Source organism: Diceros bicornis, chromosome 18, assembly GCF_020826845.1.
Source record: "Diceros bicornis minor isolate mBicDic1 chromosome 18, mDicBic1.mat.cur, whole genome shotgun sequence".
NCBI lineage: Eukaryota > Metazoa > Chordata > Mammalia > Perissodactyla > Rhinocerotidae > Diceros > Diceros bicornis.
Genome location: NC_080757.1, coordinates 54,167,221 through 54,183,857, shown reverse-complemented (window position 1 = coordinate 54,183,857; position 16,637 = coordinate 54,167,221). Strand labels below are relative to the sequence as shown.

The following is a 16,637-nucleotide window of genomic DNA, read 5'->3' as shown; positions in this document are numbered from 1 at the left end:
AGCAGAGCCTTTTGGTGCCCTAGGGGGAAGGCAGGGTGGGAGCAAATCTGTGAGCTTCCCATGTTCCCAGGGGATTTTGAGACCCACCAAAATGTAAGGTTGGAGCCCAGACAGTTGTTCTCAACCTGGGCTCATGCTGGAATTACCTGAGCAGCTTTAGAAACACCCATGTCTGGGTCCCACCCACCCCAGAAGGCTCTTACCTCTGAGAATATTAGAGGGCCCTCAGAGAATTCTGAAGTGCAGCCAGGTTGGGGTCTCCAGGTTGAAGGAGAGGAAGAAGGGGCAGTGGAATCTGAGGGGTCGAGAAATAACAAAGCAGCAGGAGACCAGGTGGCCGAGGACGTGGCCCCTTGGTCAGGGAGGGAGTGCGCAGGCCACGGGGAAATGAAACCAAGGTGTCTGTGGTCTGAACCTAACTGCACATGGGGATTCTGATGGTCAGCCCACACCCTACACCAATGAAATCAGAAATTTGGGGGTGAGACCGGGCATTAGCCTTCTCTAGCTTTGTAGGTGGTTCTCACTGACACGCAGCCAAGTTTGAGGACAAACATTGCTTCTCACACTTGTGTATGGACACACATCACTGGGAGTCTTATTAAAATGCAGGCTCTGATTCAGCAGGTCTGGGGTGAGCCTGAGTCTCTGCATTTCTAACAGGCACCCAGGTGTGCCCACGGTGCTGGTCCACAGACCACACTTTGAGTAGCCAGGAAGTACAGCAATTTTCAAGAGTCGTGGTGATCCGCACGGGCATCCCTTCCCACACCCCATCTCCAAGCTCCTGCCATTAGAATCAGACCCCACCCTGATGCCAGCAGGCAGGTGGGAAACCAGAGGTGTTCCTACCTGCGTCTCCGCTGCTCTCTGCTCCCCTCCTGGCTGACAGAACATCCAAGCTGGGATCAGTGTTCCCTCCTTATCTGCCAAGGGGGTCAGCCTGTTTTAAAAAGAGCAACAGGTGTTTATATTCACACAGACGTGCAGCCTCACACACTTCCCACCCAAGGATGGGAGGGAAATCATCTCATACCTATTTAGAGCATGTGAGACCCCACCCTCTCCAGGGAAGGTGCCCACCCTTCCCTCCCCCCAGGGGCACAAGAGACTGCCCCAAGACGCCCCTTCACCTCACAACTAAACCCATGCCACACTGTAGGGCCCGGAAGGAGGGACGACTGTGCCTGAGTCCAGACTCTGAGGTCTGAGTTCAAAGCCTAGCTCTGTCCTTCCTGGCCCTGTGACCTTGGACAAGTCAATGAACCTCTTGAGCCCATTTGAGCAGTTTTTCCAGCTGTAAAATGTGGGAAATAATGACCAACCTCTCATGGTTGTTGAATGAATCAATTGATTCATAAATATATGGATATAAATGGATATAAGCCCCAGAAGCACAAAGTGGGGCACATGCTGGTGACGGGGTGAGGGGGTCCCGTGGGGCAGTCTGAGCGTGGTGTCCCCCTTCCCCATGGTCATCCTGCCTGCCTTGCATGTTCCTTCTGCTGCCACCACTCCCAGCCCAGGAGCCAGGCCATCTCTGCCGCTGACCTCCAGCCCCTGGTCTCTACTTATGTTCTTCTCTCCGCAGACATGGGGAGCTTTGAGGAGGGCGAGAAGCACCAGAGCGTCTCCCACGGAGAAGCGGCCGTCATCCGTGCCCCTCGCATCGCCAGCTTCCCCCGGCCGCAGGTGACCTGGTTCCGGGACGGTCGCAAGATCCCACCCAGCAGCCGCATGTGAGCACCTTGCTCTGTGGGGATGAAGGAGGGGGCTTGCCCTGGGAGAGGAAGTGTGGGGCCAGACAAAGCCCCCAAAATGCTGAGGAGGGCCCTTTCTGCAGAAGCCTCTTGTGGCTCTCCTGGGACGTAGCCAGACTGGGGACCTCCCACACGACGAGGAAAGTTTGATTTACGAGGGGCTTTTTGGGAATGTGCATGCCAGGACTTGGAACCAGGACAGCTCCGTCGCCTTCCTGCGGAACCCCAGGGCGTTGGCTCCACTCTCCGCTGGAGAATAATTCTGCCTCTCAGAGCACTTAAAAAACCCAAAGAGGCACAGAGGCGCCGTCACCTGTGGTTACAGGCCCAGGGCTCAGGGAGCAAGGCCAGGGGGGCGTGGGAGGGCCTGGCATCTCCCTGCAGGGCGGGCGGCCCCTGGGGGTGCCGGTGTGCCGGTGCAGCTGGGCGTCCACTGGTGTGCGTGGGCTGTGTGTTTTGGCTGCGGGGAAGAGGTGAGGCGGGGAGAGGCCCCTCAAGGAGGGAAACACACGGCCCTGCGGCCCTGTCAGCGTGAACAAAGACCCCTCTGTGTGGCCCAAGGCGTTGGTTGCGGCAACCTGGCTTGTGGGCAGGAGCGAGGGAGCCAACACCTCCACAGAGGGCGAGGGGTGGAGCACTTCCTCCTGGGACACACCCGGCCCTCCTGATCCCCCTCAGGGTCTGGAGCCGGCCCAGGCTTTCCTCTTTGGGACTCTCTCTCCAACTCCCAGAAAAGAAGAAAGTCCACCCTTGTCCTCCACTCAGGCCGCAGGTCGACTGTGGGTGGAGCCCGTCCTGCTCTATAGGAAGTGGGAGCCCAGATGGACAGTTCTTGCCTTTGGGGACCGTGAAGTCTAGGGAGAGAAACATAATAATAATAGCATGATAAGATCCTGGCATTGACAGTGGCGATTGTTCATTGCGTGCCTGCTGTGTTCTGGGCCTAGGCCGAGCACCCTCTCCCCCAGGACAGGCGCACACCTCTGGGGAGGAAACCATCCCCAGAGCACAGGCCTAAGGAATATTTGTCAAATGAATGACCCTCACAGTAACCCTATAAAGTGGCTGGTTTTATCCCCGTTTTACAGATGGTAAAGTGAAGCCTCCGGAAGTTTAATACTCTGCCGAATCTCACACAGCTGGCTCCAGGCTCACTGACCCCAGAGTCAGGGCCCTTCATTCTGTCTTACGTGAGAATTATGTGAGAACAGGTACAAAGACATGGGAAAAAAAAGGATAAAGTGATCGCACTTGTAGAAAGTTGATCCTGGTACCGTGATTCTCAACCTAACCACCTATTGAAATCATTTGGGACAATTTGAAATATATTGATCTTTAGATCCTACTCCCCACGTATTCTGATTTCATTGAAATGGGGTGTACCCTGGCATCAGGATTTTTAAAAGCTGCCCGGTGATTCTGACACACAGCCACAGTTGAGAACCACAGGCTTAGAATGTATCAGTTACCTACAGTCACAATAATGCCACATAACAGGTGGCCCCAATGACCTGAAACAATAAGCATGCATTGTCATATGAATCTGCAGATTGGTGATCTTGGCTGGGCTCTCTCACCTGTATGGGGTTGGCTGGCTATTGCCCTATCAGAGTGACTGGGTGACCCAACTCTGCTCCACACGCCTCATCCTCCAGCCAGCTAGCCCTAGCATCTTCTCTGGCAGTTGCAGAGGCACAGGAGAGGAAACAGAAACAGAGTTTTCAAGCCTCTGCTAACATCCCATTGGCCTAAGAAAGTCACATGGTAGAACTCAGATTCAAGAACTCAGATTCAAGAAGCGGGGACATTGTCTGTGCCTGTTGAGTGAGAGGACCTGCAGAGTCACATGGCAAAGAGTGTGGCTATAGGGCAGGTGAAGAGTTGGAGTAGAACCCCAGGTCAACAGGTGCCTCATGCTCTGTGAGTCGGAGCTTGCTCCCTGAGGCCTAATTAAGGCTCAGTAAAACCAGCAGAGCATGGTGAACCATTAACACGGATTTTGAGGTTGAACTGTGGAAGGGGAATGCTCTGCCACACAGGTGCTGAGACAGGTAGGTGAGTCCTCGCCCCTTCCTCGCTCCTTTTTCTGAGGTTATCTCACGTGTCCTAGGTGCATCAGTGGTGGCATCCTGCAAACCAATCAATTGGTAGTGGCTACCTGGAATACCACGTTGAGAAGGATTCTGAGGCTTCATCCAGACTCAGTGGGAACAGTGCCACGATAGATTAGTGATGTCTGCCATGGCTGTGGGAGGGGGCATATGGGTCTTTATCCACTGCATTGGCTGTAGTAGATGAAACCTATTCTCCAACCTCACTCCCATCACCTCTTTCCTAACTCTTTTCCTCCTCCTTTTCTTATTCCTGGTCTCTGTCCTCACCCCCTTTTCATTCCCAGCAGCCTCTGGCACCAGGACGGAGCCATCTTGGCATGCACGTATGCTCACCTTCATGGGCACACCCACCGCTTCCCACCCTCTCCAACATGACAGAGCACTGTGGTGATTTTGTCTCAGCAATTACGGCCGATTAATATTCATAATGAGCGGAAAGGCCCGTGGAAGCAAATTCTCTGGTGTCTGTTTGCTAGAGATACATATCCAATGAGCAGCACTATCAGCCAGAGGGGTACGCGGGGTACTGAAGGCGCCACTATCTACACAGGGCCACACTTCCTGCCGGGGCAGCAACGGTGATTACAACACCTTGCCCATTTCCTGGTGCTTATTGTTGAAAAGGAGACAAGATGCTTAACAACGACACATGCTCGGGGCTTCGGGCAGGTTCTAGGATGATTTATTTTATTCTTAATTAAATTATCAGTTGGGCCCCCATGGAGTTGAGGAAAAAGGGCTGGCTTAATAGGACTCGTGGATGGAAGGTGGGATGGGAGCTAAGCCAGTCAGAGAAGCGGGAAAGACCTAGTAAATTGAAACCAGAGGATCATGGCAGAAAAATGTAACCCAGCCCCCGCCTGAGAGTTGAGCCCTGACATCCACGCCCCACAAGAACTCTCCTGCCAGCTTCTTTCAGTATGGGTTTGTCTGAGTGCAGCAGGCCGGAAGCCTCCTGAGTGCCAGGAACAGCTCTGTGCACCTTGGAAGTGAGGTACAGGGTTGTTCCAGAACCATCTATCAAGGGGATGGTCATCCCACAGAGGGCTGTAAGCCCAGGGACCTTCCTTAGCCATCTGGGAGGGCAGAGGGAGGGAGGATCAAAAGGCCATCAGCGCTTTCCAGCCTCTCTGCCTCCTGTTCCACTCCACATTAGGAACTCGAACCCAGGCCCCGTGGGTCCCGGTGCAGAGTGCTTTCCTCTAGTGCCAGTCAAGGCAGTGCCAGCAGCAATAACAGACAGACCCCCAAATCCCCGGGACTTCCCACATAGGAGTGTATTTCTTGCTCCAAATCCCTCCATGGGCGAGGGATGGGGGGCACTCTCCTCCACAGTCATTCAAGGACCCTGGCTGAGGGAGCTCTGCCGTCACCAGCACTGGGCTTCCCCACTGCCCCGCTCTGATGGGGGGCGGGGCGGAGAAGAACGTGGGGATCTTGCAGGGGCTCTTGTGGTCCAGGCCTAGCAGTGGTGTACATCCCTTTCTCCGCATCCTGTGAGCTCAGCCACATGGCCCCGCCTGGATGCTAGGGGGCTGAGAAGGGCGGCCCCTGACTTCCCAGCAACTACAGCACAGATCTTCCTGACTTACAGTGGGGTTACATCCCAGTAAACCTGCATACCGCTAGCCTGGGGAAAGGTCAAAATTCAAAATTTGAAGTACGGTTTCCACTGAATGCATATTGCTTTAGCACCATCATAAAGTCGAAAAATCATAAGTCGAATCATCGTTAAGTCGGGGACTGTCTGTACTCTATGGAAGGGGCTCCTGAAACTGAGATGGACAGTGACCATCTCTGCCACCTCGACATGTGATCCCCCCGGGACAGGGTATCTCAGTCGTGGCACAATCAACATTTTGGGCCTAGTTCATCTTGTGGGCTGTCTGGTGCACTGTAGGATGCTTAGCAGCATCCCTGGCCTCTACTGCCAGTGGCTAGTAGCACCCCCACGGCTGTGACAACCACAAGTTGTCCAGATATTGCCAGATGTCCCCTGGAGGGCAAAGCCACCCTTGGTGGAGAACCACTGACCTAGAAGGATCGATCATAACATAGACAAAATACAGCTAAAGGAGAGAACAGGGGGTGGGGAGGGTCTTCCTGGTTAGGAGAGAAGGAACTGGAGGTGGGAGCCCCTTCTCTGGAGGCCAAAAGGGAGCTCAGGAGAGGTAGGTGAACTAGAGAGTGGGACTAGGCCGTGCCCCGTGCACCCACCTGTTGAACGCTTCCTTCAGCCTGCGCCCACGGTGCCCTGCACCCACGGTGCCCTGCAATGGGAGTGGCTGGGGAGGCTGGAGCCATGTGGTCCACGTGCACAGCTGAGCATCAGATCAGTCCTGATGTTGGCCTGGGTGCCAGGTGAGGGCCGTGTGGAGGGAGGGGACAGCCTCAGGCCCCAGTGGGGAAAGAGCAGAAGCGGCGACAGGAATCAGAATCTCAGCCTCCGGGCTGGAAGGAACCTCACAGGCATCTGCTTCTACCCCTTCCACAGATGAGGAGACTGAGGCCAAGTAAGGAGGAGGTTGCACGCTCCTTAGGGGCTGGGGCCGGAGCTCCATTCCAGAGCTCACTCCCTGCCGCGGCCAGAGCCCAGCCTCCCTGCCCCCAACCCTCGCCCACCCCCACAAGCTACACTAAAGGGCAAGGGTCCCTGCAGGAGACGCCCGCGTGAGGAAATGGTCACCATCCTTGTCCTAGTTTTGCCACTTTTAAAATATTTTAGCCTGGCTCTGTCCCACCTCCCATCAGCTAAGGCCATCATTAGGGTACCCAAAAATCGGGGCAGGAGGGGCCTTCCTACTTCCCGGAGCTCCGCTGACGGTGTGAGACTCAGCACATGAACCCCCAAAACCGTGAGAGAGGGGGCACCAGCGTACCCCGGCTGGGAGAAAGTGGGCTGGAGAGGCATTAGTGGGGATGTTTATTTGAGAGCATGTTTAAAACTCTGTAACATTCACCTAATGGGAAAATTTGAAAAGAATTCAACTGGATTTGTCCTTGTTAAACTAACATTAAGAATGTTTAACAGCTGTCTCGGGCACATCACATTAAAATCCGGAGATAGACTTGACAAACTAATGGTTTTGTTTCTCGCTGGGAGAACGGGTGAACAGAGGAGCCGGGCAGAGCCGTGTGGGCAGCGCTCCTGGCTGTATTTCACCCACATCGAGTTGGGTCCCTGGCTGACCACTTTTCTCTGCCTGCAGACCTGGGTGCTGGGGGCTGCATGATGGGATCCCAATGGAGGGAACCAGCTTGGAAGTAAACAGCCCATGTCTGCACCCCCCTGCCCAGCCAGCCTCCTTTTTTCCTCTCAGCCAGCCCAGCCAACCCCACTCTTGTTGACTGGCTTCAGGGAGATGGAAACAGACACCCTAAGAGGGGGCTGGAGAGAGAAGTGAACCCGGAAGTCTGTGTTACAGGCGACCTGTGGCCTTTGAATCAACCTAAACCAATTTAGGATTAGGTGAAGGCACTGATTCTGGAATGGTCCTGCTCATTTCTAAATTCATTATCATCGCTCATCCTTCATTCATCATTCATTCATTCATTCCAGGACATTTCTTCAGTGTCTGGTTGCTCCTGATGCAGAGATAACCACACACAGCCGTCGATGCTATGATGGGGGAAAGGGCAGAGTGTTGAGGGAGCTGGGGCCGGTAGCCTAGGCTTAGGGTGGGGGCAGGGAAGTTTCATGTGGACGGCGGGCTCAGCCCTCTGGGCATGTGCTGTATGTGGGTCTGATCCCCAGAGCTGGCAGTGTGTTGGATTTCTACAGACTAAACGTGGCTGGATTTGGGGCAGTAGGTGGTTCGGGAGGTGGGCTGGAGGAGGGGCTCCGGGAGGCGGCTGCGGGGAGAGGTAGGGTCCAGCCACCAGCTTCGTGTCCCCACTGCTCCCATCCCCGGCTGCTCAGAGCCCGTCGGGCCCCTGTCAGAGAAGTCCTTTTCCTCTTCCCAGAGCCATCACCCTGGAGAACACCCTGGTCATCCTGTCAACGGTGGCTCCCGACGCAGGCCGCTACTATGTGCAGGCTGTTAATGACAAGAATGGGGACAACAAAACCAGCCAGCCCATCACGCTCGCGGTGGAGAGTAAGTGAGCGGCAGGGCCTGGGACTGAGTGCGGAGGGAGCGCGTCATTAAATCTTGGGAATGGGGCTCCAGGGGGTCATTGGGAAGACGGAATGGTGGTGGAGGGGAGGCAGGGGGAGGGCAGGGGAGGAGCCCTCCCGAAGAGGAGGAGCCGCAGCTGGGGGTGAGTGTGAGGGCAGAGGCAAGGAGGGAGCCGAGTTCTGGACCCCGTTCCCGTGACGAGCCTGAGATCCTGCATCAGGAGAGGGGATGCTTAGCCTGGTTGTTAGCGGGGCCACTGGAGGCCCAGGGAGAGGGTGGCATGTGGGAGAGAGTGTGTGCACGCGTGGGTTACAACTGCCCCTCGGGCCCAGGTGCTGACAGGGAGAGGCCACCAGGAGATGGGAAGCTCGGTTTTAAAGAAATACACTAACTGCCTCTGCTCAGCTGACACATAAAAGGCGCTGCTTCTCCTTGGAGTCAGGCCACCCTTGCTGATGGGCACACAGGCTCTCTGCCCAGGCTCCTGCCTAAAAGTACCCCTCTGCCCATCCCCAGAGACCACCCAGCATCCCGGAAGAGAGAGGCAAAGCTCTCCCCAGTGGCAGAAGGTAGCAAATTTAAAGGGTGACTCCTTGAGTTTCCTAAGGCAAAGAGGCATTTGTCCCGCAGAGACTGAAGGCAGGTTTCTGATCCATGGTGGAATGCTAGGGACGGCCGCTCTGCCTGCTTCTCCCCAGGCCAGCTCCCTCCCTCCATCCTCCAGCCCTGGGATAGAGACGGTGGGTGAGGTGGCTGCAAATCACAGAGTGTGTGGATAAGGCCAGAGCCTCCTGCAGCAGCTCAGCAGCCATGCAGGCTGGGGGGCCAGATGTTCACGTCCCTCCACATCTGTACAACTCATGCTCTAAGAACAAGTCTCATTTGTCATCCATGGTCGAGCTGGGACGCACCCACCAGCAGCAAATGAGGATTCAGGTCAGCAGGGAGCCTTCCTGTGTCCTTCCTCTGATCCCAGCCTCTGTCTGACGGTGCCGGAAGAGCCCAGAACATTCCCCAACCCCTACCATGCCCATTCCTGGGCCTATGAGCACCAGCAGAACCCCTTCCGGTTTCAGCAGTTATCTCCCTCTCACCCCAGGTTCCAGTCTGCCAAGAAAGAGATCTGGATGCAGGGAGGAGTGTCCCATGCTGGATACTGACCCATCAGGGTCACGTGTATAGCCTCTGACATTGACCTGGGCCAGGGTCTCGGTCTATACCCAGCGGCTGGGGCCCAGCCCATCACCTGGGGCTGCTATTTCTATAGGAAAAGGAGTTTGATCATTGGAGGGAGATGCTTTTCCTCACATAGTTTTCAGTGAGTAGGATACTTGGAGTCTAATGGAATCCAGTCATTTGGTAACAGGCCAGGTTCACGGTCCGAGTCAAGGCAGATATCTTCCTGGGTGACTCAGTTTACCCCGAGACCAAAGGTTGGAGCCTCCTGCTCTGTGCTCCGCCCCCAGCACCTAACCTGCTCACGGGAGTAAACCAGCTACTCTCCCCGCCCACTGTGGGGGTCATTCATTCTCTGCTCCATGTCAATCCCCCCAACCCTGGCCGGCCCAGGGGAGGCCGGCAGGGCCCCCCGACCCCCGCGTCTGCCCGAGCCTCCCTCAGCTGTCTGTTTCTCCCACTGCATCACCCTCACGCTCTCACGCAGTGATTTGTACTGGATAGAGGGCAGAATCAGCTGATTTTCAGCTAATTTCTTCTCCCATGAGTAACTGCACTTCAAAACCCTGTTCCTGTCGCGACACAGATCCCCCGGCCTGCCTGCTTGCCAGCCAATTTACCAGGAGCAGTTGCCACTTCGCCCACCACCAGCTCCATCTCCTCTCATTTATCTCGCTGAGCCTCGCCCCTCCTCGTCCTCTCCCCTCCTCACCCCTCACCCCTCCTCTGTTCTGGGGCGTTCAGCTTCTTAGCAGCCTCCAGGGGACACCCATGCTCTTCAGAAATGGAGAAGGAGAGAGCAAGGGACCCTGAGAGTGGCCCCCTGCCCAGGTATCACCCTGGTGACCTCACACAGACTGTCACAGCTCTAGAAAAGTCCATATCTGGGTGGTGGCCCCACACCCAGGGATGAGAGCTGCGCTGTCCAATAGAAATATAATATAAGCCACATAAGTAATTTAAAATTTGCCAGTAGCCCCATTTTTAAAAAAGGAAAAAGAAATAGGTGACAGTTTTATTAATATATTTTATTTAACCTAACATATCCAAAATATTACCGTTTTAACATACAATCAAAATAGAAAAATATTAATGAAATATTTTACATTATTTTTTTTGTACCAAGTCTTTGAAACCCATGTGTATTTTATACTCCCCGCACATCTCAATTTGGATGCTAAATTTTTATCTGAAATATGTGATCTATTTTTAGATTTCATAAAATTTACAGCTGAAAAGGTAGGGTTGGATGCCCAAGTTGTTCCGCACATACTTAAAAGTGTTCTAATAACTGATTTGGGGATCTGTTTTTAATTAAATGTAAATTAGACATAATTAAATCCCATTAAATCAAAGGGCACCAGCCACATTTCAAGAGCTCGTAGCCACCTGTGGCTTGTGGCCCCTGTGTTGGAGGGGCAGGTGGGTCCAGGCTCGTGGGCGGCTGGAACTTGCCCAGGAGGGGAGCAGTCTACGTCCCACCCCAGCACTCACCTGACCTGTCGCCCAGGGGAGGCCCGTGGTCTCTGACCCTCGGTTTCCTCCTGTAGGATGAGATGCCAATGGCAGAGCACGGTTGGGAGGATTAAATGAGGTGACTGGGGGAGAATGGATCGCGGTGGTGCCTGTTATCAAAGTCGTCCTGGGGCAGCGGGATCCACCTTTGCCCTGTGTGGGGAGCCCCATGCTTCTTCCAGGCCTGAGGCCCGGACCGCATCGGGAGCTCACGTGGAAGACGCCCTCCTCCTTGCTCTGGTTTGCATGCGACTTTCCTGCCTTGGCCCTTGGGGCGCTGTTCAATCCACTGTCCAGAGCATGAATCTAATGAGACAGAGGTCTGGTGTTCCGTCCCTGAGCACAGCCAGGCTGACCCCTCACCCTAGCCGGTCATCGGAGACCCGGTGAGCGAGGAGATGACTCGGCACAGCCCTCCCCAGCAAAGACCACCAGACAGTCAGGCGGATCCTGCTGAGGACCAGTCCCTGCCACCCCACAGCCTCTCTGACATCCCAGTCCACTCCGAGCTGTCCCCCTGGGCCTTCAAATCACACCACGAGCCTCCACTTCCAGGCACCATCCAGGCACTCTGCTGAAATCGCCGATTCAGTCTTTACAGCAGTCACTGGAGGCAGGTGGTTATTATCACCCACAAGTTACAGATGGGAGGGCTGAGGAAGCAGAGGCCACAGAGCCAAAGCAATCTGCTTCCCAGTGACATTCTCTAGTAACTACTAACGGACAAACCAGGAACGGGACCAGGTTTCCTGGCCGCAAACCTTGCAGCATTAGGTGCTGCCCAGCTCCTCTCAGGCCCAGGCCTCGCTCAGTCTCAGGGGAAACAAATCCCCCTCTCGGCCGCTGGCCGCTGAAGAGCATCCTGTCGTCCCCTTTCTTCTGCTCCACAAGGAGTCCTCTGAACCACTGTCTGCGCTCACCTCCCTCTCGGCCTTTACCCCCAGTCCCATGCCACCACGTCCCCCGCTCTCCCCCAGCCCCCTGCACGCAGTCTCCTGCCCTCAAAACTGGTGACCTCCCGGTGGCAGACCCACCAGCCGCTCTCCATCTTGACTCTCCCTGACTGCTCTGGACACTGGGTGCCGCTGACCCCCCGTCCCTGACACCGTGTTCCCGAAGCATCCAGGACCTGCGCCCACGCCCTGTCTCTCACAATCTCCCCGTCTCCATCACTGCTCCTCCTCCCCTGAAGCCAACAAGCCAACACCTGGTTCTCAGCCCTTTGTCCCCCACCCCCGATTCCCTGCTCCCCAGTCTCACCGTCCTCCTCCTCACATCTGCACAGATGGCTGCTCCGTCCGCCTCCCCAGCCGGGCTCCTGCCCGTGTCTCTGGACATCTCCTCTTACACATGTCCATTCAGACACGGCACCACCATCTCAAGCTCAGAGACAAAATCCAAACTCATCGCCCTCCTTGGAAAACCAGTTCCTCCTGGGCGTCACTTTTCTCTGTAAAGGGGGCCCCATCTCCAGGCATTTAGTCTCCAATCCCTCATTGCCCGTCTGTCTCCCTCCACCCCCAGACCGTCACCAGGCCCTGTTGATTTTGTCCTCCTGTCTGTCATCCCCTCTGTTACCACAATGCCCACCTAGGGCCCACTTCCAGCCCATAGGCTGACCTATAAATCCTATAACTCTCCCAGTCAAATCTGCCTTTACTCTCCCTAGCAGGGATGGAAAATGTGTGTCACCTCAGAGGCCAGCTCTGATCCACTGTTGGCACTGTGTTAAGAAGGATTCTGAGGACACATCTGGGCACAGCCAGGAAAAGTGCTGTAACCACTTAGCCCTTTCTCCTGGACGCAAAGGGCAGTGGGCTGGGGAAGGGGCTGCATGAGGGCCAGGATCCATCACCTCTGTGACTGTCCTCCCGCATCCCTCCTGGTGCCCCGAAGGCCACCCCAGCATCGTGCCCATACCTTCACTCACACAGTGCTCCCATTCCAGAACATCCGTCCCTCCTTCTGCATTCTCTGAGTTCCACTCAAGCTCCCCATCTCCTGTGAGTCCCCAGGGAGCACTTGAGGCTGTGCCTTTCTCTTGTAGCACTTAACACGCGTGCTCTCTTTCCCTCAGTCGAGAGCCCCCTGAGGGTCAGTGACTTTCACCTCTTGGTGGCCTCTGGGTCCATCACTTGGTCCGGGCTGGGTCGGGGGGTGGGGGGTAGGGAGGCTCTCCCCAAGCACAGGCAGGCAGACCCCCAGGATGGGGGACTGTCCCTTATTGAGCACATTGTATGTGCCGGGTGCTCGCCCCAGACCAGCTTAGCCGCCCCTCAGGGGCGGCACCCTCACGTGCATCTTTGATCCTTTAAAAGTATGAGCACTGATCTGCTTCCTCCCAGACCATGCACTCTGTGAGGACAGACCCCTGCCCGGCTCCCTCGGTGGGGAATCCCTGGTGCCTGGCACACACTCAGAAAAGACTTGTAGACTCAGGGCTGAACCCACACACCCCGAGAGGCAGAGATTTTTATCCCCATTTTGCTGCTGAGAAAACTGAGACTCGGCAGGATGAAGTGACGTGCCGCGGTCACCCCCAGGACACCTGGGGCAGAGCAAGGTTTGGACCAGGTCTTCTGACCCCCCAGGCCTCCTTCACTGGCCAGGGTCCCAGGGCGTCGCTGGTGCCTCCCCTCGAGCCCCGCAGGCTTCCGCCTGGGCCTGGACAAGACCTCCGGGGTCCCTGGCTGGTGTGGCCCCCCACCCCTCCCAAAGCCAACCAGCAGGCCGGGGCCCCAGGCGGCCCTTGTATTTCTAACCTTCGAGGGCTCTCTCTTTATCTGGCTACGCTGCGCGGCTGGCGCCTGGGCTCCGACTGTCTGTCCCCTCCTCGTGCCCCATTAATCTGGCCGTGGTACCTGCGCGGCCGGCGTATGATAAACAACTTAGAGCACGCTTTTATGGATTCAGCTATATCAGCAGCTTTCAATCCGATCGCTCTTTATGGCACCTACATGAGGCTTTTATATTGTTGCAATTATTTTGCTTTATATGCTTCCTTTCTTCCCCCTTCATTTTATTTTATTTTTTACATTTTATTCCCATTCTACCTGGCCTTTTCCAGCAAGGCCTGAGTCGAGGCGGGAAAGTGTGCCCGGGGCCGACCGGGGTGGCCCAGAGCGGCAGGGGGGCCGCCACGTTCCCTCCCCATAAAGGATGTCCTATGCTGTCGCCCCAGGGCCGTGCGTGTCATTACAGCTGCCGCCACTGGAGCCTCCTGGAAAAGGGGCCAACTGGGTGGATTTGTCGTGAGAGGAAGAGTCCTCGGTGGGTGTATTTTCAGGAGCGGTGGAGCAGGGGTACAGAGAATATTGGCGTTTCTGCCAACATTGGGCCTATGCTGACCCACTGAGAGAAGAACGGGCCGCTTCTTAACTCAAGACGTAAGAAAGGGAATTCTACCGCCTCTATTAGAAGATCTGGGGTGTTGTTTTGTTTTGTGTTAAGAAAGCCCACTCGTGATAAGTTCTTTTTAATGTCAGTCACCGACCCTGGAAGTTATACAGCGATAGCTCGAGTTCCCTTCACGCGTTCACCTAACAAATATATGTGAGCACCTACTGTGTGCAGACATCGTTCCTGTGCTGGAGAAGTGGGGGTGAGCGAGACTGTCCAGTCAGCTCAGGCTGCTGTGACAGAATCCTGCAGACTGGGCTTAAACACAGACATTTACTTCTCACGGTTCTGGAGTCTGGAAGTCCAAGATCAAGGTACCAGCAGGGCTGGTTTCTGCTGAGGGCCCTCTTCCTGGCTGGCAGACAGCCGCCTTCTCCTCGTGTCCCCACAGGCCAGGGAGAGAGAGCTTGGTGGTCTCTTCCTCCTCTTATCAGGACGCCAGCCCTGGTGGATTAGGGACCCACCCTTGTGACCTCATTTAATCCAGTTACCTCCTGAAGACCCGGTCTCCAGATACACTCACAGTGGGTTAGGGCTTCAACATGTGAATTTGGGGGGAGACAGTCAGTCCAAAGCAAAGACCCCTGAGCTTCCTCCTCCGGGCATGTATTAATTTCCTAGGGCCGCTTCTACTGGGGGGAGCGTCTGCAAAACCTTCATAGAGGAGGGGGCTCTGCTCAATGCTGGCTTTTGGGGGGGGGGGCGTTGCTGAGGGGGTGTGTTAGTTTCCTAGGGCTACCATAGCAAAGTACCACCAACTGGGTGGCTTATAACAACAGAAATGTGTTCTCCCACAGTTCTGGAGGCCAGAAGTCTGAAATCAAGGTGTCGGCAGACCCCGGCTCTCTCTGAAGGCTCAAGGGGTGGATCCTTTCTTGCCTCTCCTAGGTTCCAGTGTTGCTGACAATCCTTGGTGTTCCATGACTTATAGCTGCATCACTCCAATCTCTGCCTCCGTCTGTGTGTGGCTTCTCCCCCGTGTGTCTGTGTCTCTGGGTCTAAAATTCCCTCTTATAAGGACACGTCATGTTGGATTTAGGGCCCATCCTGATGCAGTAGGACCTCATCTGAACTTGATTACATCTGCAAAGACCCCTTTTCCAAATAAGGTCATGTTCACATGCCGTGGACATGAATTTAGGGGGACACTATTCAACCCAGTACAGGGAGTTTGCATTCTGGTGAAAGAGGTGGAAAATGGGGAAGTAAACAGGACTGGGGGGTGAGGAGGAGGATGGAGTTGCGTTACAGGAGGAGTAGGGAAGGCCTTGGAGGTCTCCAGGGGATGCTCCCTGGACACTAGAGACCCATCAGCAGAGGAGGGGGAGAGGGGAGAGGGACCCTGGGGTCAGTGTCTGGAGGTTCGGCTCTGGGGCTGCTCAGGCGGCTGCCCCATGGCCACTGCCCGACTCCGTGAGGACAGAGGTCTCCCGTGGCGTCAGCCTCTCATGGGGGCCAGGCACAGATGAGATCTCCAACCTCTGTCCCCCACTAACACCTGCCCTCTCCCCAGATGTAGGGGGGCCTGCAGACCCCATCGCTCCCACCATCATCATTCCTCCCAAGAACACCAGCGTGGTGGCCGGGACCTCGGAGGTGACCCTGGAGTGTGTGGCCAATGCCAGGTGGGTGGTGCTCCCCCCACTCCTCTTCACTCCTGACTCCAGTGGGTGTTCCAGCGGTTCTGAGGAGACCAGTCAGGATTCAGAAAGGTCCGGAAGCCATATCATACGAGGACCCATGAAAGGAGATGGAGAATTTAGCCGAGAAGGGACAACGGGTGGACATGCTGGCTACTGTCCCGGCTCGTCCTCTGTGGCCTGAGAGGAGATACCAGGCCCTCCTCTCGAGTGGAAGTTAGGGGGCAGCAGATCTCAGCCCAGGATCTGGGGCCAGTGGGGGATCCACTCCCTTCCACCCCTTACAGCAGCCTAGAGGGGGCAGGTCGTCTCTGCCAGCAGTGCCCTCCTGGCATGCAGACGTGTGCAAGAGGGAAGCCATGCGGGAGACAATTCACGTGGTGGTTGAGAGGGCAGACCCGGGATCAGGCGCAATTGCAGCCCTTCCTAGCTGTGTACAACCCTCACTTCCTAGTTTCTCCCAACAACCACCACCCAGCATGGGTGTCACTACCCCAGAGCCCAGAGAGTGCAAGCCACCTGCCCAGGGTCACCTGCTGGCTGATAGCAGGGTTGAAATGCAACAGGCCGCCCCCGAGGCAGTGTTCCCCAAACTTATTTGACCCCGGAACCCCTTTTTCCTGGGACTCCTCTGAACACCCCGTGGAATTAGCACAGACCCCACTTGGCAGATCGGCCCTCGGGGATCCGCCAGGGGCGAAACAGGAGAGCCACGTAAACCACATCTTGGGGGCCGTGGGGTGCTGGGTCGGTGGTGGTGGGAAAGGGGGCCCAACTCATACCCTCACCCCTTCTCGAAGTTGGGCGGCGGGGATGGCCATCTGCCTGCCTTTGTTTCCCCATCTCCAAACCCTGGGTTTCTCCTTGTCGCTGTCCCTCACCCTTAACACTTTCCTGTCCACGGCGCAGAGGGGA

The 16,637-nt window shown here is 55.8% G+C and overlaps 1 protein-coding gene across 3 annotated transcripts in view; it reads left to right on the top strand.

The window, feature by feature from the left end:
* Positions 1 to 16,637, top strand: part of SDK2 (sidekick cell adhesion molecule 2) — a 266,842-nt gene that overhangs the window by 169,511 nt on the left and 80,694 nt on the right. For all 3 annotated transcript variants that reach the window (XM_058561479.1, XM_058561480.1, XM_058561478.1), the window contains exons 4-6: positions 1,592 to 1,739; positions 7,838 to 7,971; positions 15,596 to 15,707. In XM_058561479.1, the coding sequence (XP_058417462.1) occupies positions 1,592 to 1,739; positions 7,838 to 7,971; positions 15,596 to 15,707 (394 nt within the window). The remainder of the gene's footprint in view (positions 1 to 1,591; positions 1,740 to 7,837; positions 7,972 to 15,595; positions 15,708 to 16,637) is intronic.